Below are 23,377 nucleotides of genomic sequence, written 5' to 3' on the forward strand. Positions count from 1 at the left end.
CACGGGGCAGGGGCAGAGCTCAGCTCCACTGCCACACAGCCGAGCATGAGGCTGAGTGCCTGCAGGGCTCAGAGGCACGAGAGACAATGCAATGGACAACCCAAATAGTTGTATCTATCTTTTCTGGCTGGCTGTAGGGACCAGACATCGATGCGCCAAGCAATGGCATCACTCAGCAAAAACCTGCTTCTGCAGGCCCCTGGGAACAGAGCTGGGTGGAGAACCTTCTCTGTAAAACCCCCACAGCAGACAGCGTTATCAGCAAAGAAACACCTTACAGAAACAACCTGATACTCTCCTCTGTACCTCTGTGACAAGCCACAAAACTGGTTTCATGAGCTGCAAGAAGTGGCCCCAGGTGAGAGGAGAGCCAGCTGTTGCACTGCCTACAAACCTGATTCCCTCAAACACCCACACATGTTCTCCCAACACATGCACACCCTCCCCCTTGAAAAGGTGGCAGCCCAATAGTCCAGACAAAGGATTAAGGCCACAGCGGGTTACTGCTCTTTTAAGATGCACAGAGAGGTAAGCATGCAACCCTCATGGGCTCACACCAACAATCAGCAAAGTAGCTTTTTGCATTTAGCAAAAGAATCCTGGGTATTTGACACACCACCTACCTTGTGAGGTCCGGTGACCTTTGGCATATACTGAACTGAATAGGTCTTGTTCTTGTCACTGGATGGCGTTATCTTTGCCTAGGAAAGAAAACACATCTGCCTTTGAGCTGTGCCCATGCACACCAGCCTAAGACTTTGCTGGGGGGCACTTGATACCGCAGTCAGCAGTGTCAGAGCCATGTTTCTGTGGAAGCAGGTATATACTTGCTAACTCCCCATTCCATATGGAAAAATGATTTGTCTTTAGATGAGAACCAAGCTACCTTTTCCCCAGCCCCCTCCCTTGCTGTTAATTGCTCTACTAAGGCAGGCCAAAACTGAGGAGACATTAAGTCCAACGTACAGCTGTATTTTTCTGGAATGTCGTAACATGATCAAGTGGAGCACTTGGATGAGAAATTTCTATAAACATTAAAACCAGCATTTTAACTCTGAATGATTCATGGCTTCTAAATAGCTGCTTTAGCCATTCTTGCAGAATGAGTAAGGGCAGTGATTTAGTGCTGTGTGTTATCTAAACCCCCGTCAGAATGTACTTGGCCACTCAAGCTAAAGCACTACAACTACCGGACGTTTGACTTGTGGTGCTTATTTGCAGGGAGTGAAGACTTTCAGGCTCACCCAGTAAAGCAATTATGAGGGAAAGCTCAAAGCTTACATTTTTGATAGATGGTACCGTGCAGCTTCTTTTTAGATTACATATCTTGTGTAAGATGGAGGCTACTGCAAAAACTTCAGCGTTCAGACCAGCTTTATGTTTTCCCAACAACACATTTAACATACACACCTCTTCCCTGTTTCCTTCTGGATCCTCTACAAAGACCATCAGGTCTCCCTGCCCAGCACTGATGGTGTCTACTGTGAAGATGGCAGGCTGCTTCACCATGTTCCCATGAGGCTCAATCCCTGCGAAGCAGATGCAGAGCGGCACGTTAGCTGTTGCTACAAAACTCAAGAGGTGCTCAGAAGTGCTCACATTTACCATTCTTCAAAAGCTGCTCGAAGTATTTTGCCAGTAAGCGCTGTACAAATGGCATGCAAGAACCTCTTCAAACCATGAAAATCCTGCAATCCAGTACCACTTCCATTTCACTTGATCAGAGTTTCCTTATTCCTTAGCACAGGGCCTGCTACAGCATGCAGTTACCAGCAGGGTTTCGTCATCTCTCTATACTTAGCCCCAAGTCATTACACCTGTCATGGTGGTGTCAGACTGGGCGGGAGGAAGAACTTCCCAAAGCTGCTGGTCCAGACTAGCCCAGACTTATTTATCTTCCTTCCAAGGGAATTACTCCTCGGCTTATTCATAAAACCGTGGGCACTACTTCTCCATCGTACAATTAGTGGAAAGTGCAACGTCTGGTAGATTGTAAGGGAAGTGGTTGTGAACAACAGAATTCCTGAACTTGTTTATCTTTGGAAAACAATCACTTGAGAGCAATGCAAGGAAGATTTTGTTTTTACTAGGAAATCTGAGCATTCTGATAAGGTGTTAACAATTGACATATTCATTCTTTCAAACTAACCCCTAGATTATCATCTAGTTTAAACAGCTATAAATTCACTCTGCATATCTTCAATCCTCTGCACAGACATTACAATACAGCATTTGAGTATCCCTCCTGCAGGCACAAAGACAAGGACAGCTTATCCTCGGAAGATGGTTTCAGACAGGACAGCATTACTCATAGCACTTGCTTAGCCTACGTTTAATCTTCTAGATTTCTCCCTCTTCTCGGAGATCTGCTTTGGCTGGTTAACTGAGAACTCATCATGCGTCACTCATGATCTGCACCACAGTCCCTCCACAGGCTCACTTCACAGCAAGCCTGCAGACAGCAGCAGACTCCCTAGGAGTAAACCACAGCAGTATCCAGGGAGATGAACTACACGTAAGATGCGTGTTAGGATGTTCTTACTTCAGTACATGAAAAAACAATAATAAACAATTAAGAATGACCAACTTCACATTTGACAATTACCTTTTTCTGGAAGCACGAAGAACCTATTTATTTGCTCCAAAGGCTCTGCCCCCTCTGGCAGTGTTCCTTGCTATCGGAGTCACCTTTCAGTCCTGACACACATTACCAGTCAGAACTGTCATTTATATTTAGTGACTCGATTTTGGTGATTAACTATGGGAAAACATCCATCCTTCAAGAAGAGCTGCTTATCCGTTGTATTTTCCATTACAATGGCTTCAGAGCACAGAATGCAATAAAGTTGACAGCAAAATTATTTCAATGTTTGAAAGAATATGAATGTGACTAGAGCCAGACCTAGCAAACTGATGCAGGTTGATCGGTCATTTACGCAGTCTGACAAATGTGTCCGTGTGCTGTGGTTTGCTGTGCAAGCCACCACCAAAGGATGGAAACCTGAAGTAAGGAAACTGCTGAACTTCTGACTACAGTAATTGCTTATCAGTGCACAGGTAGCATGCTCATGCACTCAACTAGTTAAGTTTCAATGGAAAATCAAGTTGAAAAAACACCCAAGAGAAAAAACAAAACAAAACAAAACAAAACTAAGGAAAGTCTCCTTTCTTTCCATTCCATTCTTACACACCCAATTCTGAAATCCACTAATTCTAAAAATCTTGAAGAACCAGCAGCAGGCTGCAGGTCTGAAACAAGACAGAAGGGAGAACAAAGTGTGCTGCATAAACGATGTCTTGCTACATACCAAGCACATTAAACATAAAAGTCTGTTATTCATTTAGCTGCTACTGTATTCCAACCTAGAGCAGAACCACATCAGAAGTTACGGGAATTTTCTATTTAAAACCTAAGTTAAAAATACAAATGTCTATGCAGATCTGCATAAACACCGTGGACAAGTCGTTCCAATTAGGAAATACAATCTTTACAACAAAAGCTCAGCACTATTTAGCATTTGAAGGGTTACCAACCCACCTGTGTGCCTGTGCAAACAAAGTATTCAATCAATCAATTCAAATAACTCATTTAGAATTAGCATACCCTAATATTTATCTGCCACCTGTCTGGAAAACTGGACTCTCTGCACACAGATGCAAAGAGGTCTTTCTCTTGAAATGAGTATTGATAGCAGAAGCATTCACTGCTCATCCAGTGACCACCAGCAGCAACACAGCTAGCTTAAATTTCCTACCAGGGTTGTTTTAGCCCCCATGTCATGCTACTTCTTCCATCTGTGGACTGCAAGACCAAGAGCTTGCAAAACAGGTTCAGAGAGCTCGGGGAATTCACATGTTAGAACTAGGAGTGTCTTTTGGACTATATCCACGTATTTCTGAAACTAGGCACCACACCAAGAGTACACAAGTGAAACTTTGAAGTCTGTTACAGTAGGTCTGGAGTTCAACATAAGCAAAAAACCCCACCCAGCTTTCTGAAGAGTTAAATACTCTGCGCAGCTTAAGCTTACTGAGTCCTTACCTCTGCCATAAGCTCTTGCTTTCTTTGGATTCAGTTTGGGCTTTAAAGGAGCTCCTGGTTTCAGCTTGGCTTTAGGGAACTGTGACAGGTAAGTCATTACAGAGTGCTCATCCACATCAGGGTGGATAATTTCCTCAGGAGTAATAACCTGAAAGACAGTGCAATTAAGTATATGATATCAGTGCTTGGATACCGCATGTCAACACAGAAACAGAGCTACGGCACAAATTCTTGCATTTCAAAACTCCCACACGTTAATGTGATTTCTTCCATTTATTTCCCTGTGATACACACTACTTCATTTATTATCTCATGGCAAGAAAATCAAGAAGCTCATTATGGTCCCAACATGATTTGGGAGGCAGGGGGTTTTTGCACGTTCATTATCTAGGGGTTGTCAGGAGACTGGGACAAGATGAATGGTAGCAAGCCAAGACAGCTGCAGCCATGCTCACCCCAAAAAGCAGTACGGGGATATCTGAAACTGAGAGGATCAGGAAATTATAATCCTGCGTGCAACAGCCCTGAAGTGAGACTTGTGACCAGTTTATTTTCAAGCTCCCAAGATACAAGCTGCTCCAACAGCTCTACAAACTTCAGCACTTTTGTCCAGCTTTATCAGCATGAAAACAATCTGGTCTGCAGATACATTGTTCTCTGTTTAGAAGTCATCTTTGCAGATGATTTCAGAATCCAGTGAGTTTTTCATCCACAGAATTCAATGCAGAACAAACTCACCCCATGGACTAACAAGGCCATCACTAAACGGGCACTTTTCCCCCACTCCACCTACATGCTGCAACACTGGCTACCTTCAGCAGAGACACAAAGAAATAAGAACTCACAACTGGAGCACTGAAATATAATAGTGTTTTTCATTAAAATTTGTCCTCTCTTGGGCACTTTCGCTTAAATGAACTGAAACTTTTTCACTTGTTTTCCCCAATCTCAATTCAAGCTAGCTGCGAGTACAAAGCTCAGTGCTGTGCCTCCCTCGGTGCCTTACCTGTGGCACACCCAGCCAGTCATCCGCCTGTTGCATGGCCTCGCGAGCGTTGTCGACGGGCTTGCTCGGGTCCCAGGTCTCCCAGTCAGGGCACAGGCCTGCAAATACATTTCAGTCATTAGGTGTCATCTGAAGAGAGGCTTCCTTAGCTAAAGAAGCCAGGTATAACCTCTGTAACTACTTGCATTACGCTACCACAAAGACATTTGGACCCTCATAAATGTAACCAAAATGGGCTGAGCAAAGCTGCTCACTGAAACACTTCTTGGACAACAACCACCATCTTCAGGGGCTCTTTCAGCAAAGTATTAAAAAGCCAGTTCAAAAAGCTTTCCTCCCACCTTGCCTGCCAGCAGAAGAGACGTATAACATTTCAGGCAGCGACGCAATGCATGGCTTTAGATTCAAATCGTGAAAGACACTGCTCTAAATTCAGCACAAATATATCTACGGATCCTTTATGTTCTGGTGGTTCTCCTGTGGCAAATTTCAGCTGCCTGCCATAGAACCCCCCATAGCATTAGCAAGGTTGTATTACGAGAGAGGAAACTGCCTTTTTCACACTTCATCACATTGTTCGCCTTAAGCAGCACAGCCGTAACTTGCTAAACACTGAAGCTGCAGGTAGTGTGCAGCTTCTGGCTGCCCCGCTCTCCCTGTGCAGTCTTATTTCAGGAGGACACACCAAGCCCTGAAGTTGAAAGGCTGCTGGCGCTTGCTGTGGGAGCTTTCTGCCATTTGGGAGCCAGCATTTGTGCCTTCGTCCCATGCACCCAATACAAAACTCAGAGGCGGCACCTCCAACAAAGCAGTTGTGCACTCTGCTCGAGGCCAGTATTTCTCTTGGCTAGGTCTTCTACAATGTGCTGCCCAGCAGCTGGCCTCTTCAGACTCGAGTTTTCTCAACAGCCTTGCTGTTGCTCAACAGCCTCCAGCACCACGCTGAAAATCCCCCTCCTTCACGAGCAGCAGATCAGGCACAAGAAGAGAGAGCAAGAAAACGCTGACCATCAGAGCAAAGGGCTTACCTGGAGCACAGCTGTCCACAAGAGCCCCCAGCGCTTTGCCATCCTGCCAGTTCTGGTTGAAGTTCGTGATTGGCAAGTAAGGAATTTTGTTCTGAATCCAGCCCAGCAGCCTCTGCTTCGGGGTCTGCTTCTTTGCATCGTCATCGCCCTCATCCTCCCACACGGGCATGGAAATGGAGTAGTGGAGGATCAGGGTCCATATTAGGCCAAGGATCAACTTCAAGTTTCCATCGACTATGGCTTTACTATCTGGAAGACAAAAGACATGCATCTCATTATTTCCCTGGACGTTCTTAAGTGCTCCACTCGTGTAATCAAGGAGAGGATCCCCCAGGCCACCACAAGCATTTGCTCAGGCAACAACTTCAATTTGTCCGAGCTCAGCTGAAGGAGGGCTGCAACGCTACAAGATGGCCTCAGACCAAGCGATCTTTTCATGCACAGCAAGTTATCAATACATGCTATCAACACAAAAAGGTCTTGACTTTCAAAATAAACAAAATAAAGTGATTATAAGGAACAGCTACCAAGAACAGTATGCACCAGGACATTCCCTTTAACCCAATGCTCAGATGAAGTTGTTAATGCTCAGAGTGTTTCACAACAGGTCAGTATGTCCCGAGCAGATAGTACCCTAACACCAGACCTTGAATGGCATTTTATCTTTGTGGATAGCTAACATCTCATTTTGCTCAGATTTTATTTGCTTTTTTTTTTTTTTTTTTAAATATCAGTTTTGACTAATCTTACAGGATATGATAAGTGTCTGGCACGTAACTGCTCCGAGCTGATTTCACATTCACTCTGAGACACGAGATAGACAGCCAGGAAGTGATTAAGCCCCGGTGGATTTTAATTACTGGCTTGAGGTGAAAGTCTGCCTTGCGCAAGCAGTGCCATCCCCAGCACCAGCCCCACAGCTGGCCTCGTGTCCCTCCGCCTGCCTCCTCCCATGTGAAGGGCAAGCTGTTCAGCAGAGGGAGATTGTTCCCTAATCAGTTCAAAGGGAACATCTCCTGCACCAGAGCTGAAGGCATAACTGTATTTTCCATGGCAGTGACCCCCAAACCTTGCTGGCAGGCTTCACATGGTGCCCAAGCACTGCGAAATGGAACTATGGGCTGGAGCGTGCCAAGATGTAACCAGCAGTGTTGGAGCATCTCTGTCCCACGGCAGGACCAACCCCCATAATACAGCACTGAGCACATGGCGGGCCATCGCATCCTCGTGCCAGAAACGTCTCCGAGCTTTAGTTTGGGATTTATCCTGACATCGGCATTTTTACTAGAGTGGAGGCAGCAATGATTTAGTGTATTGCACGTAAACTCGTCTCAGAAAGCCAGCCACATTCCCAGGGATGGAAGCCAGCGGGACAGCCACCTCGAGCAGACATGTTACTTGGGATAAAGGATAGTCTCGTGTTCACGGCACATAAATATGTCTCCGCACAGACATGCCGCAGTCACTGCTGCAGCCGAGCGGCTTCCTCCAGCCCCACCACCACCTCTGAGGGCAGGACACAGCAGAGGTCCTCGAGCAGGGTTAAGAGCCTGTGCACGAGGGCTTCTGCAGCACAGGAACCTCCGTCTCGTCTCACTGTGCTCAGCGGGTGGCTGCCCGAGGGCAGGAAAAGGCCGCAGCAGGAGCGGGACGGCTCTTCCTCCCCGGGGCCGGTGTCATTCCCGCAGCAGTACTTGGTTAGCAAAGTCGGTTTGCTTTTTCAGTCTCCGCACTTCCTGACGCGCATAAGGATCTCATGATGTCATTTTTTCCAAGCCTGCTCACAGGAGGACTTCTCTGCTTCCATTTGGGGTGGGGAGGAGAGCTGGAGAAGGCAGGCCAGACCCTAGCGGTGCCGCGCAGAGCACCCACGCGCCCTTGCCTGCGGGGACACATCCCAGCTTCCCACCCGCAGCTCATCACCACCATCTCCATCACACCACCAAAGGACCCGCTGAGGTTCAAGAAGAAACCAGAGCCCAAAGCAGCGGCGTGATGCTCAGCCCCCCCGGGGCACTCAGTCTCCAGAAGAGACAGTTCAGCGCCACCACGCCTGCAGCCGTCCCCACCAGCTCTACGCGCACGCCGCCAGTGTAAAACAACCACAAGTTTGGAGCAGTGAAAAAAAAAATGTTTCCAGTGACACTTAAGCACCAGCAATTACGACTCCAGGCACTGCCGCGTACCCCAGCTCGGCCGGTTTTCCAGTGGAATTCCCCCATTCCCTGGTTTGCTTCAAGGCACTTTTCCTGGCTGTACCAGACTGGAAAATGGATGATACAAACAGCAGATCTCGCAGCGCTGCTTTCCTACCACAAACGCTACTTTTAGACGTACTCATTACTCACACAATCTCCACTGAAGCTTTACGGGGCCTTTCAAACTCCGTTTCCTCAATGACTCCCCAGGAGCTCACGGTACATTTGCAGCAGGGACACCCACCCACGGCGGTCGCTGCCTCAGGATTACAACGCTGCCGCCCAGCCCCTCCTCACACCTCGCCCGCCGAGACCACTGCAGGCAGTTGGAGGTAAGCTTTTTTTGTGAAAGCGTGATCTGCATGATTTACTTTGTTCATGTTATGACGCCTAAGTGAACGTCTGCAGGACCCACTTACGCTTACACCGGTGGAGCCGCTGGGAGCTGCCTGCCTTGGACTCGAGCCCAGCTGGGAACAGACACCCAACTTTACTACTGCCACCTAAGGCAACCGAGGGGGTTGGTGGTTTTTTTGATTTTTTTTTTTTTTTGCATTAGAATTCAAAATATTTGGCCTGGTACATGCAAGAACCGCTGACACTGAGTTGCAGGCTGTGAATGCTGCTACACGACCACTTGCAGGGTGCCTGCAAGCATCACGGCCAGAGAAAGACCCGGTCCGCAACCCGCAGGCAGCAGAGCAAGCAGAAACCCCCACGTTCACATTTACCAGGAACCTTTACCCCCACCTACCCCATTCAACACACATTTTAACTCAGATTACACTAGAACTGTAAGTCGGGCCTTAAGCTGTTCTGCAGAACCAACACCGGCGCTGAACAAGCAAGCACTCACTCTTCTGTTTTAAGAAAGAAAGAAGAAGGAAAAAAAAAAAAAAGCCTATATATAGCCTGCTACATTAAGTTTTATGTAGGAGTATCCTGCTTCTTAGTCAGCTACTAGGATTTAAGTGGCTGGCCGGTAGGGTAAAGAGGAAAACAGACCGAACCAGAGCTGGTTTGCTTCCCCCATCACACCTCAGAGTCTAGATTGTAATTCTTACCCTTTTATTATCCTATTAACTAAGTGGCAAGCAGCCCAAAAAATGGATTATGGAGATTCCATAGGCCTGCAGTACACGCCACCAATTCCAGCCTTGAAAAGGAACCAAGTTTTAACTGCTCGAACTGATTTATAATTGTTGCTCTGTACTAAATATTAATATGATATGTTACGCTTGGACTGCTAACATTGCAGTCTTTGCAGCACAAAGACATTACAGTGCCTCATTTCAAACCAGCAACATAACTCGTTGGAGCCCAAAATGTGACCGTCCCAAAACAAATGAGTGCTGTTCTTACAGCTTGGGCCACAAGAGACCCCAGCACCCAACGCACCACGTGGAAAAGAGCCAGAGCTGCAGAACTTGGTGCTCTGCGCTCGGACCTGAAGCTGCCCCAAGAGAAAGAGCCAGAAGTGAAAGCTGGCCTTGATCTGAAGCTTGCAAATTTGCTTCTAGTGGAGATCTCTAAATTCCACCCAGTTCTGTGCCACAGCAAGCAGGATGGTAAAGAAAGAGTTGTCTTAGGGTCTAAGTCACCATAACCCTAAGTAAATTCTGCATCTTTTGACTTTAACCTAAGCACTGTGGACACACTATAATTTTATTTGAAGCTTCTTCAGAGCTATAAGAACATTAGACTATAATCATTGCTTGATTTCAAGAGCTTGTGCTTCAAGTGAAATTCCTGTGCTCTTATACATCTTTCAGAACAGCTTCACTCATCCTGCTCAGGCTTTTTCCCAGCCCAGTCTCCGTCCTCGGTTTCAGTCAGCTTTACACTAGAAGCAGCATAGTTTCTGGAGTTTAAAAAAATAAATGAAAAGATCTTGTCCCATGTGCAGCGCTAGAGGCCCCTCACTCCTCTGCTAAAGAGCTTCCAAGTTGCAACATGGAAAATTCCAAGCAGATTTCTGGGAAAAAGGGGAAAGTCTTCTCCATCAGGGCTGCTGCATACTGGAACGGGAGCCCAGGCAGGCCATAAGGTCTCCATCCTCTGAGATATTCAAACTCAGTGGATGCAGCCTTGAGCAACCTGAATGAGCCGAACCTACAAGGACATGGTTTGGACTATAAAGAAACAGAATATCCCGAGCTGGAAGGGACCCACAGGTCATGTAAGTCCATGATCCTTACAGTGGCCTCTTCAAAATAAAGTTACTCTACAATTCCAGAAAAATCCTATCTTACAAATGAGTCTTTTGCTCATGTGCAAGTCTTACGTTCAGATGAAGGACAAGTATTAAACTCAGCTGTGGCGAGGCTCCTTGAACTCTGCCCTATAGCAGAACTGCAAGTCATTTTCTGTTGGACAATTAGTGGAAGCAAGATAAGCTACTGCAGCAGACAGCTTCCTCACTAAACTAAGCTACTAACACAGACCATGATAAGTCTTGTGAAACAAATGAAGGACTGAAAAACCAACTCTGAGCAGTGAAATGAAAAGTTTCTGAGCTAAGCTGAGGTCGCTAGATCATTCTCAGCAAAGTCATCTCAAGTTTTGCTGCTGGTCTTCACACTTGGAAGTTCTGTCACAACCGGGATAAAGCTTCACATGCAGGTCCTCTACAAAGCTGTGACCCTCTCCCACCTTGATGTCACCTACATTTAAATTTAAGAAAGAAACCCCAAATGTCTGGTCCTTAACAGAAGACAAAGGCGTGGTTCCAACGACAGCACTTTCTCCGTATTTCCAGACGCGGAAGGAACTTTGTATAGTGCAAAGTTCATCCCGGTTACTTATCATCACTTATGCCCACATCTCAGGAACTTTAAATCCTGCTGTCCTGCAGCTGCTGAGCACCCTCCCACCTCTAATTATTCTTAAATATTATTGAACAGTTATAGCAAATGGGGAGGGGGAAGCAAAAGTTAAGCACTCATTAGGGCTTTACGTTCTGCAGCAGTTAAAACCGAGCACAGAACCGAGCTTCAAAGCCCTTCTCCAGGCTGTGCACGCCGACCAGAAGTATGCAGATGAGATGGAGCTGAGCAAGCTAAGGAAATTCCTCACTGGAGCATACAGTATGTGTTCACAGGCTTACCGTGCCTGCTAAAGACATTAGCAACATCCTCTGCAGGGATAATATGTCTTTAAATCAATTACACCGGTTTCTCTGTGCTTTGAGAACATGCCTCAACCATTTCCTTCCATGACCCCTTAAGCCTAGGTGCACCTCAGGGCTCAGCGCGGAGCTGTCGCCCGGCCGTGCGCGCCCGGCTCACCCATGGGAAGCACAGGCTGTGCTCGTCTCACATAGCTGGCACCACAGCCCTGAATTCTGGCCAGTTTTTTGGCTTCCCAGCTGTGACCTGGTAGTCTCTAACGGCAACACGCCCCAGCCTGACCACATTGGGCTGCTTTCTCAGCCGTGTTTGCAGTTTGTGCAGTGACCCGTGGGAGAGCTCTTCCTCCGCACCCAGCTCACCTGAACGCCGGCGGGTGGTCACCTCCTCGCCTCCAGCTCCAGCTTTGCGCCGTGCCAGGAATCAGCACAGAGCAGCTTTACCAACCTGCCTCAGGGCACCGTCCGCACCTTCAGGAAGTGTCAGTGACACCAGGAGCACATTGGCTCCACCAAACTTTTCACAAGGGGAGTTTTCGGAGGGGGATGGCATTATGCTGGAGGACCAGAAACACCGAGTGTTGATCTGGACACAGGAGGATGGAAAAAGCATGGGTTTTTTTTTGTTTTGTTTTGTTTTGTTTTTTTGCAAGAGGAGGGAAAAGATTTTCCTCTGTGCCTACCAGGGTATCCAATTATTAAGAAATTTATAAGATTCTTCTATGAGAGATTCATCTTTGTGTTTAAGAGATTAAACCATACAATTCAGGTGGATTCCATTTTTTTTTTTTAATTTTTTTTTACTTTAACTGGATGTGGAACCCTCCAGATCAGCGAGCTAACTTCAGGCAGCTAGCACATCCATGCCCCAGACTTCTCATCCATGCACGCTGGGCCCCTGGGAAGGATCTCTCAGGAGGTGGCACAGGAAAAAGAAGGTCAAATTCCACTCCCCAGCGTAGGCTTGACAAAAGAATCAAACAGGCCTTTAATACAGAAAGGACTAAAGAATCAAACCAGCGGGGCTCACAGTGAAATACAGATTAAAACAGCTTTGCCCAACTTCTCAGTGGGCACTTAGAGGCCACTTACATCTCCCATCCTGAAGAGTGAGGTGTAACATGAGTTGAGTCTAAGCCAGCAGTGCAATACCTACAGCCACCAACCCAGTTTCTCCACCAGCAAGTGGAAACCCAACAGGGTTGGGAGGAGAAGTCACGAATTTCAAAGTTGGGAATGGTTGGACTGGAGGAAAAACAAAAGACTACAGGTGGCTTATGACCAAATTCCTTCATCCTCTCACTACACCTAGGGCTTTGGTTGCCTTCAGAGCCATGTACCAAGTTATGGACGCAAGGAAAACACCTGGGCTTGGTGGCACTACCACCAAGCATGGGGTCACAGACTGTGCCCAAGCCAGGTTGCTCAGGAAAAGCGCTTTCAGAGGTGCCAGGAGGGCTTGGTACGGCCTGCACGCTGCTGGGATGGACTGACAGAGAGCAAAGAAGCAACGCAGAAGGCTAAGAGCTGTCGTCCATGCCGGCTGTTTAAGACTCAGCTGCTCGCTGCCAAGGAGGTTTTCATTTGCAGCAGGAGGACCAGGGATCACCACACTAACAATCTTTTCAGGGTAAAAAGAAAAATTCAGTCTGAACTTATTCACTGCCAGCCAGCCCCGTGGGGCAGCCTGCCAGCCCCAGTCCATGCCACCACCTCAGTGTGACCCCAGGTCCTGGCTCAAGCATCGAGCCCTGGCACGGCACCGCCGGCACCCCAACGCCGCCGGCACTCCCGCAAGCCCCCCGCGGATCGCGACGGGCAGCAGGCCTGCTGCGGCACGCTGCGGGCCGTGACATCACCCCCGAAACCGCCCGGCCGCGGCCCCGCGCACCGAACAAAGCGCATTCCCCACTGCTGAGCTCATCCCCACGCTCCGCCGGTGCCGGCTGGGCCACCACGGCTCCCGCTCGCCTCTGCTGGGGACATGTCCCCCGCGCCGCTGGCCCTCGGCGAAGGGGTGGAAGGTGGCCGCAGAGGCTGGCAGCTCCTACGAACCACCCCGTGCAATGCTAGACCAAAGGTTTGGTGTGCAGGGGGTGTCGCAGCTCCCCACTGGCACGTGGGGAAGGGTGCAGGAGGCAGCCCCCGAGCCCGTGGGGGATGAGCGGCCTGGGAAAGGCCATGGAAGGCGTGGGAATGCGCCCACACTGCCGCATGTCCCCGCTGGCCGGGAGGGAGGCACCAAAGGCTGGAAGGACAGCCGGTGCGAGGCATCCGAGCGGTGACTAAGCATCCAGGAATCCGTGCGAAGGAAAAGTCCCTGTGGCTTGGGAGTGAGCTGCTGGGAAGCGGATCGCTGCGGAGCAATGGAGATGGGGCAAGGAGGAAGGTGCTTTCCTGCCCTCGCCGTATCCTGTGAAGATAGCCAGGAGAAATGCTCGTCCCTGCTGCTGAAGCCAAGCACCGTGGTGCAAACCACACGGCCCCAACTCCAGACACGGGGCAGGGTGAGGGGAACGACCCACCTTCAGGTCTCTGCTCGCCACGGGTCAGCACATTGCTACGGCACGGTGAGCCAGCGCATCCAAGTCAGCAACACTGCCACCCGATGCAGGGGAAGTGAGCTCCATTTTAAGCGGGACATGAAGATTTTAGACAATTTTGCATTTGACTAAGCTTAGCGAGAAACGCTTGTCTGATAAACTGGAGGACGTTACTGCATGCACGCAAACAAAAAATGCCTTCTCACAGCACACCACGGGCTTACACAACAAGAAAATCCAGCCTTGATCAGCAAGGCTGAACCGATAAAAACAGCCACGCAGTCAGGTGTCTGCATGTTTAACAACAAAACTCGGTGTTTTCTGTGAAGGAGGAGAGCCCTGTAACCACCTCTGCAGGATTACGATAGCCCAACACCTCCCTGGTTCGCTTCAGGTTGCATCAGAATTAAAAATCTGACTGATTTTCTTGCACAAACCTCCCAGGGGCCATCAGAGACCCCAGCAGGCCAGATCCCGATGGCGTTAATGCAGAGCTCAGGAGCTCTCCCAACAGCCCCACTCCTTCCATCTCCAGCCACACCTGAACTGGTCCCAGTTCACCGCCCTGAAGGCCTTGGGGTCATGCTGAGAGTCTGCTGCCTCCGTCCCCAGCACGGGCACCCCCGCCGAGAGCAGCGAGGCCAAACAGGAGCGAGCAGCGCGGAGGTTTCCAGACGCCAGGGTGACCTCCGTGCTCCTGAGGAGCGCGTTTACTCACACTGCGGGTAGGTCAGGACAGCTGTAAGGAGCAGCAGGGAGAGCTGCGCCGAGATAAAGGAGCCCATTCAGATAGGGCTGCCTCATGCCTTCTGGGCCGCAGACGCCAGGCACGGAGGCTGCAGTGGATGGGGTTGCTGAAGCCAAAACCAACACGTTGGAAATTATCAGAAGTGATTGCTGTTTGGGGAAATCCTTGGCCACAACATAGACCGGGATTCAATTTTTCCACCTGAAAAGCAGAATCATTGTATTGTCACGGGACCGTCTGAAGGAAATTCCCATTCATGCGGCCCTGCGTGGCTCCACCAAGCCCCACTCCGTGCTGCAGCACCAAGGAGCTCAAGATCAGAGCACGCTTTGTGCTCCGGGGCTGGTAACACGTCAAAAAAATATCCTGCCAGGTATTTCAGCTACTGAAAGGATTTGCGGCTTGTCCAAGCCTTGCTGTTCTGATGCTGAGCACCTCATAGCACAGCTCCGGGTTTTTCTGGAAGCATTTAAGCACAGAAACCCTGTTACAGATGCTCTGTAGCTGTCTGCAGCTTAGTGATAAACTTACCCCAGAACTTACCAGCAGGTCAGCTCCCTGTCCTGCCACTTCTAGGTAACTGATCTCTGCAATCACATCCTCACCACAGAGAGCACCAGTCACTCTGAAAACCTCTCTCCAACACCTGAGCCATTTTAATAACTCCTGTTGTCACTGAGTAGGCACTCTCAGCATGACCCCACAGCACCGAAAGCAGCCCTACAGCTGCGTGCTGCCACCAGCACACATCTCGCCACCCCATCTCAGCCACGGGTCAGGCTCAGCAACCACCCGCTGCCTCTCGGTGCCACAAAGCACAAAGTTTGGGTTTGGTTTCGTTTTTCAAGTATGCTGCACAGCTGTATTGCTTCTCCATGGCCCCTGTGAAAATGTCTTCGTGCTTTTGCATCCAGCTAGATGTTAGCTCCTTTCCTAAGGGGATACCTGCGCTCTCCTCCACTGGAAGCCGTGCCCACCCCATCTTCAGCAGCAATTCCGCACACTCGTACAGCCCAGCAGCACACACACAGCTCCTACACGGAGCGCCAAGCACAAGGCTCGCCCCTGCATGGCCAGGATTTAAGACCTGCTCTGCCTGGCTGCCCTCTGTGCCACCTCCTGACTTCACACCCATCGGTAGCACTGAAGACAAGCTCAACTAGCAGTAAGACTTCTGCCCCGAGACAGTCAAAACTCACGTCCCACAGCAAGGAGCAGCACCTCAGAGTTTACCTATCATTAGCATTTCTGCATTTGCACACCGTAGGCCTTTAAGCAGCAGTCGGTTCCCAGGGACTAAGCCATGCCGCCCCAGAACAGAGAACTGCAGACAGATCCAGGCAGGCAAGTCCACTCTAGCCTGCACGAGACCAATCTTTGCTTCTGGGACTAAGGTGTTGGCACCTGTGATCACAGCCCTTACAGTTACCCAGCAGACTACCAGGTATTTACGTCTTGTTTGTTACCAATTCCTCATTTTACCATGAAAAACGTTCAGGAGCATGCCTCGCTGCTGTCCCCATCCAGAGGTATTTGCCCCGTTCCCATATGGGACTGGGCTGCTCCTCATTTCAATGCTTGGCTTGAATCCATCTGCTGCCCAGGCTCTGCATCAGGAGCCTCAGCTCTTTTTCTCACAGGTAGGGTATGAAATATTCTGCAGCTAGTTAAAGCCTATGTTTAAGTAATAAAGATGGTTAATTAAAATATTTAAGTTTCCTCTGCCTTAGGCAGTATTGTCAACCAGTAGGTGCAGCAGCTAGTGTTAGGCAGTTTATTTTTCTCCTTGCAATTAAAACTCTGTTAGGTGTACATGGCTTCAGTTATTTCTCTCTATCAGAAGAGGCATTTCTTTAGTTTTAAGCACTGAGCTCACAGCTACGCTGCAATACCACAGCAAAACGTGAAGTAGATTTACAGAAGTAGGTTTTTGTGCCACTGACTCCAGGGAAATTCCCTGGCTGAGTCAGGGGTGCCGGGCAGAGCTCTACTCAGGAAACCCCACACACCTCAGCTGTGACCGAGCTGGCAGCATCTTACTCACGGCTGCTGCTCCTGGCATTGCAGCATCGCCTGCCAAATTGGCACTTTACCTGTTCGACAGCACCAAAGCATGCAGCAGGCCCTGATGCAGCTGCTAACCGTGGCTTTATGCGAGCAAACTGCAGAGAAGGCCCATCCTGAAGGTCACCCTGCGCAGCACCCTGCTCCTGGGTCAGGCGCTTCTGCCGACTCAGCAACCAGGAGCTCAAGAGCAGCCCAGAGGCAGCACGCAGCAGGCACAGCGAGACACCTAAATGCAGGGCAGAGCGAGACACCCCCAGGACCCTCACAGGGTAGCTCCAAACCTAAATCCTGACTTTTGGAGGCCTATTATTTTTAAGCTCCTTTCACTCCCACAGTGCAGTGACAGATCTGGAAGCCCCCAGCTGACAGTAAGGCACGCCATGCCCCAGCTGTCCCCAGGGGATGCTCAAGCTGGCAAATGGGACCCCAATGGAGTAGGGCAGCACCACCATCTTGCCTCAGGACATTGCAGACACAACACATATATGGGTGGGAGCAGAGGGAGAAGTAGCATTTTATTAAGTAGAAGTGCCAGACATTTTGGGAGCATGCCATACTTCATGCCATGTATCAGGAAAAGTCTAGGCATGTGCCCAATAATCTTTGTGATATGCTCCTCCTGTGTTGAGGTCCACAGCAAATGAAGATGCCAGTGGCAATAGGGTTAATTCTTTGGGACAAGGTCTCTGCAATATCCTTGCTCAGGAGTCCCACATGCCCCTGTCTCTATAACTGCAGATGTCTGCAAGTCGTTAGCTTGCTCACTAATGCTCACTGAGCAGCCACTAATCATCCGGCTGTGACAGCACCAAGGTCAGGGCTGTGCCATCCAGCCTTTAAAGTGGCCATGTGCTGAATGAAAAGCTTAAATTGGTGCTTTTTCACCTCCTATGCACGAGGGGAGAATCTGAACCACTAGAAGACAATCACAGAATTTTCCAGCTTCTTTTGTGGACAAAAACAACCCTTTAACTGGCTAGCTGAGAGCTGTACCTGCTTCTGCACAGCTCCACGGAGCACTAGGGCACATGGCAGCACATGACCTCAATAACCTGATGGTGTAGTTCCTCAGGCAGACATCTCCTTCTGCTTCAGGCAGCTGGGCTGAGCTGACAATCCTTGCTCTTCCTCACTCCAGGGCTAGGTCAGGGAAATGCAGTCAGTACAGAAGTTGCTTTACCAGCACACTCTGCCAGCTGGGATCTTCTGTGGTAGGACCTCCTTGACCTCTCACATTTATTGCAGCCGTTCAGTTGTCCAGCATGCACGCTGCATCCTCAGCTAAGAGGATCTAGTTCGGTTCAAACAGCACTCGACACCGCAGGGCTATGCGGCTACCTCAAAGCTCACGTTCACACTAACTGCTGGGAGTTCCCACACCCAGCACCACGCTAGCTCTCACTGTAAGCTTCCTTCTCACACACAGGCTTTGTTTTCAGTCTATAAAGAAAATATACTTCATTATTTTGGATGTCACAGGCACGGCCTCTCAGTTACTCCTGAACACTCATTTTGTTTTTTTCTTTTTTGGGCAGCACAATGTGAGTGCAGCACAGATCAGCCAAAGGAGCCCGTTAGGCCTAATACAGTTTTGGTGGACAGCGAGATGCAACGCAGGCAATTTCCATCACCTTGCCCGAGTTCCCCAAGCATCAGAAAGATACTTCCCCACCACCTGGACTATGAGTATCTGAGGAAGATTCACCATGACCCGTTTTGGCCATTCACACAGAAAAGGGGAACCATTCATGGGTTGGGAGCATTAGGATTTCATGGCTAGAGAAGATCCTACAGTGCCAGTCTAAAAGCCTCCATGCCTTTGTCCTCACATCCAATAGCTGCAGCACCCAGCACCCCCAAGGTCGGGCTGTGGCACTGGAAGTTACATTTTTTTCCCCAGCAGTCACCAGCTTGTTTTTTCCTTATTGCTGTATTTTTACCCCAAGCCTAAAAGAATGACTGAAAGAAATAATCCTCAGAGACATCCAAAGCTGTTTCCATTTGACTTTTAATTAGACCATTGATTTTGTTCAAGCACTTACATAAGCTATCAGACATTTGCATGCAGCCACGCTGTTAATCAACAGCCAGAAGAGCGCTGAAACAATGCGATTAGCATCCCAGCCTTCCCACAGTCAGTGAGTTGGGCCTGCTCAGAAACCAACACTTCCCCCACAGAGGAATTTGATAACAAACTGTGTCTGGGTGAGTGACAACCACTCCCAGAGAACCACTGCAACTAATAGCTGCTGCAGCAAACAGCTCTGCAAGAGCCAGGTGTTGGAGCAGGCTCATCCAAGTCTGCTCACAAATAATTTTAGCATTCAACAGCATTCCTGCTCCTAGTCCATGCATCAAAGCTCGCTTTCCTGTGTTTGTGGAACAAGTCAGATTGATGCAAAGATCACTCAATTCGGTGTTTTAGAGCAGGCTCAGGGATGCCAGGGCTACAGGTTATTTGTGAGAGCAATGAGTAGAGAGTTATAGGGCCTTGCAAATGAAACCCTGCAAAAATCCACTGTCTAGCTGTGAAGTGAGGTAACACTTGGTATCTTGCACAGTCAAGATGACAGTTTGACACCAATATTGTTTAGTAAGCGGCTGTTCCCCATTCCACAGCAGGGATCCAAAGCCAGATCAACCCAAGTTTTGTGTCCCGCACCACAGCAGACAAGGTTTGTCTGTCACACTGCCCTTCCCAGGCAGGGAAATGCCCCCAGCCAGACGCAGGCCCAAGGCAGCAGCACCAGCTCGTCCTGAGCCCAGGGACCTCCTTCACGCAGCAGGAGCGAGCACACGTGCCTTGCAATAAAAGGATGATTGCACAGAGGTGAAGGTCCGGTCCAAGACGTGCAAGGCAGGGTTTTAGCCTTGAGACCTACACCAGCTCCAAGAACTGGTTTGCCAGTGGTTGGAAGTTCATCAAAACCGTGCTGCATCTACTTACCACTGCAGGATTGTTGTGAGAAAAGGGCATGTAAAACAGTTAATTACAGCAATTAAAGGAAGGATAGCTAGCACATGTTAGTATCTAGCCAAAGAGAGCACTATTTCCTCTTCTGTGTTTGAATAACCTTCAGATTCACATATCATGGATGTTTGCTCAGAGCACAGGTCTGCTCCCCCAGCCCTGCGCCTTGTGCCCAGGAGGAGACATTTCAAAGCTTGTTTACACGACAGAGTTCACGAGCTGCCACCTACGGCTCATTTCAGCCCACCAACCACGCTGGTGCCCTTGAATACCGCCTCAGAAACGCATACACATGGGTTTTGTCTCCTCGCAAGGGTGGCCGTAGACTAATCAAGCCCAGCAGGCAGCCACGAGCGGCCCGGTTGGCCCGACACGGCCGCAGGCGAGGCCGCAGCCCCCCGGGGGGCACAGGCCCTCAGCAGCTGCCCTCCAGACCTCAGCAGAGAAGGCTGGTGGGAACGGCACAGGCAGGAGGCAGCAGGAAGGGTGGGCTCACAGCTTTGGTTACTGCCCCGCAACGGCACAAGTGCTGCCACCACACCCAGGCTGAAAAAAGACGGCCTCCCGGATCCCACGGCCAGAGCGGGGAGCCGCTCCTGTGCGCCTCAGCAGTGTTGGGATGAGGTCTGAGGGAAACCCTTGCCCAGCTTGGCCCTGATGGCCACAGGGACACATTCTGCAAGGCATTTTCAGTGTATTCCTGCAGTGATTCCACTCGAGGGGCCACAAGCAGAGGCAGAGGTGGCAGGCCACCAGCCCTTCTCGCCTCCTTCACCCTCAGGGGCGCTGAGGGCTGGGGCTGCTGTTCCACCCTCATAACCGCCGTCTCCAGCGACCTGCACCACCCAGGAAGGGTTCTGGTTACAGAAACTCTCAGTAAAAGCAGCATGAAGTGTCACAGCCGCTCCAAAGCTCCCACCACCCAGCATCAGCCGCTCTGGGGCTGCTCTCCTCCTCCCCGCCGAGCAGAGGCCCCTCACAGCGGGCAGGCTGGGTTCCAGCACAGAAGCCGGTCTGTCTGTCTGTCCATCCATCCATGCCCACCTCGCCCTCAGAGGGTGGATGTGCTGCTGCTGCCACGGAGCCCAGCACTGCTCACGCTGGAGCAATTCGGTGCTGTGACAAAGAAACGCGTCACGCTTTGCCGAGTGCCCCGGAGCACAGCAGAAGGAGCAAGGAGCGGCAGCCCATGATGTCAGCACAGCCTGCAGACATTTTCCTGCTATTGCTGGGTAAACCCTGGCAGGGGAGCTCATGCAACCTGCTGCTGTCAGAAGGAACAGCTCATCCCTTCGCATTTACCGTCCCCGCCTGGATGTTCAAAGTTACGCCGACAAACCGCGGGCTGGTCACCACAGCTTGCTGTATTTCAGAGCTCTTTTCTGTAGGTCAGTGGAATATCAGCTGAATTTACGCTTTAAAGTTAGAGCTCACCTTCAGCACTGATTAGTTCTTCCCCATTAGACGAGCTGTCTGCCTCTGTAAGCTGCAGGGACCAGAAGAGGACCATCACCCAACAGACGGGGAGGAAACACCCCATTAACGATGAGGCTGCGCAGCTATGAGCGATCGCTCTCCTCAAAGCGCTTGTTAGAGAACCGTGGCTGCTTTGTTCAAGGGCAGCACCAGCAGGAGGCCCAAACCACCCCAATCCATCACAGCAGCAAGGCCCAGATTGTGCTGCTCCAGCCTCTGCCCACCCGCGGGCAGCCCCAGGGCAGGAGAGTGTCTGCTTTACTCACCACAAGGCAACCCACGCTTCCCAGGAACTTGGGCAAGGCTGCAGCTGGCTGTTTGAAGTGGCTGAGCTTCTTTTCCCTAACAAAAAACCCCTCCAATTCTATTCCTGCAAGGGTCTTGAGTATTACAGTCATAACATGCTAGCAAAGTAGAAGGCATTGTGTTCATCTCACTACAGATGTTAAGCTTCCAACTGCTTACAGAACAGCATTTGCTCTAGAAACTGCAATCCAGTGAGCCCACTGCAGCAGGTCCACTCCTTACTGTGATGCACCAGATGCTACGTAAACACCTCCAAAACCTCAAGGTTAGCTGCAGAAGGAGACAGTGGGCTGAAGGAAGCTCACACAGACAATGCTAGAGCCCAGAGAACCACCTGGTTATGATGCAACCAACTCAGTGCAAGGCTCTCAACTACAAGATCCTAGATTTACCTCTGACCTGTGATATGGAAGAAAAAAGTGTCCTTCCTATTAGATTACAGAGTACTGGTCTTTATTCAGGAGGAAGGTTAAGAGCTGGTTTTTTTGTTTGTTTTTGCCTGGTGGAGGGATAAAAATCTGCACCAAGCAAAAGCAAGGCTCAGGAAAAAAAAAAACCTCTCTCAAACTTCACTAAATGAATCCAAAGCAGCAGGCAGAGCTTGCTCAGCCCATTCAGCAGATAACCTCAGACACCAGTTGACTCAACTCGAACCCAAGATTAAGTTCTTCTGAGGAACCAGAGCAGCACACCCCACCCCACCCCACCCCGGCACCCGTTACAGGAAGGGCGGGTAAGCACCCACCGCTACCGCACTGACTGTGGCAATCGAGAAAAATCTAACAGCAGCTAACGCAGGCTTCACATCCTCAATACTTTCATGGCAACTGCTACTCATTTCCCCAAACATAATATAAAAGGGCATGGATCTGTTCCCTGCTGTTCGCAGTTCAGCCTGCAACAGACCAAGCCTTGTGAGCAGTGCCACACTCACGCAGTGAAAGCTGTAGGAAAGTTCTCAGATTTCCTTTTCGGGATGGGCAGTGCCTTTCCTTCACCTTTTTTTACAGGGGTTTTGTTTTAGATTCTTCCCCTGACAGTTAACACTCAGCTACACAGCATTTCCTTCCTCCAGCACAGACGTGCCTGGAACGTCTTTTTCTGTTTTGTTGCCAAGTCCAGGCAGATTGCAGCAACACATCCTCACCTTCTTCTACCTGAGGTGTGGTGTCCACAGCACTACCTTGGTGCACCTTGCCCAGAGGTGACAATCCCTCCTCGTGGGGAGCTGCTCTGGAACAGGAACCACAGCGCTATCAGGGTGCACACAGAGGAAAAAAAAAAGGAAGAAAACCTCACAGCAGCCTAAAGGTTTCTCTACAGAAAGCCTGGCTACCTCATCCAGAGCCCGAGTCAGATGTGATGCTTTGCAAACGATAACTGCTGGGACAGGCTCTTCACGCACGTTGGTATCAAGCTCTAACAGAGCCAAACCCTGCATCCATGAGCTTTGCATCCCCCTTTCATCACTGTAGCAGCCAGAGGCCAGGTGCCCTGCCTGTGAGCTGTGCACCACTTCGGGCAGTTCAGGACAACACGTCCACACGTGGGTACACCTGATGCTGGTGGCAGAGAATTGGGCAAGCGTTGCAGCACAGCACAAGCCTGTTCACACCAGCCTGCAACACCTGCAATAACCATTTTGCTCTGGTGCTCTTGCTTCTCATCTATTACAGGTCTAAGCTTGGCACGCCCTGGTTCAGGTCCCACGCAGGCTGCACAAAGCCTTTTCCTGAGGGGCAGCGAGAAAACAGAATTCCTCTAAAGCTTGAGGGATCCAGAGATCATTGTTTTACTTCCCATTGCTCGCAGCAGACAGCAAACAATACTGGGAATGCAAAAGCCCGGCCACACACGAGGCTAAC

General features: G+C 49.9%; 1 protein-coding gene across 5 annotated transcripts in view; it reads right to left on the reverse strand.

Annotated features, from left to right (window-relative positions):
• FLNB (filamin B) overlaps window positions 1-23,377 on the reverse strand; it is an 85,262-nt gene that overhangs the window by 41,772 nt on the left and 20,113 nt on the right. For all 5 annotated transcript variants that reach the window (XM_084530381.1, XM_084530377.1, XM_084530380.1 and 2 more), the window contains exons 5-9: window positions 6,077-6,325; window positions 5,049-5,146; window positions 4,043-4,190; window positions 1,411-1,529; window positions 624-701 (exon numbers count right to left, since the gene is read on the reverse strand). In XM_084530381.1, the coding sequence (XP_084386507.1) occupies window positions 624-701; window positions 1,411-1,529; window positions 4,043-4,190; window positions 5,049-5,146; window positions 6,077-6,325 (692 nt within the window). The remainder of the gene's footprint in view (window positions 1-623; window positions 702-1,410; window positions 1,530-4,042; window positions 4,191-5,048; window positions 5,147-6,076; window positions 6,326-23,377) is intronic.

The sequence above is a fragment of the Aythya ferina genome (assembly GCF_964211825.1).
Source record: "Aythya ferina genome assembly, chromosome: 10".
Classification (NCBI taxonomy): Eukaryota; Metazoa; Chordata; class Aves; order Anseriformes; family Anatidae; genus Aythya; species Aythya ferina.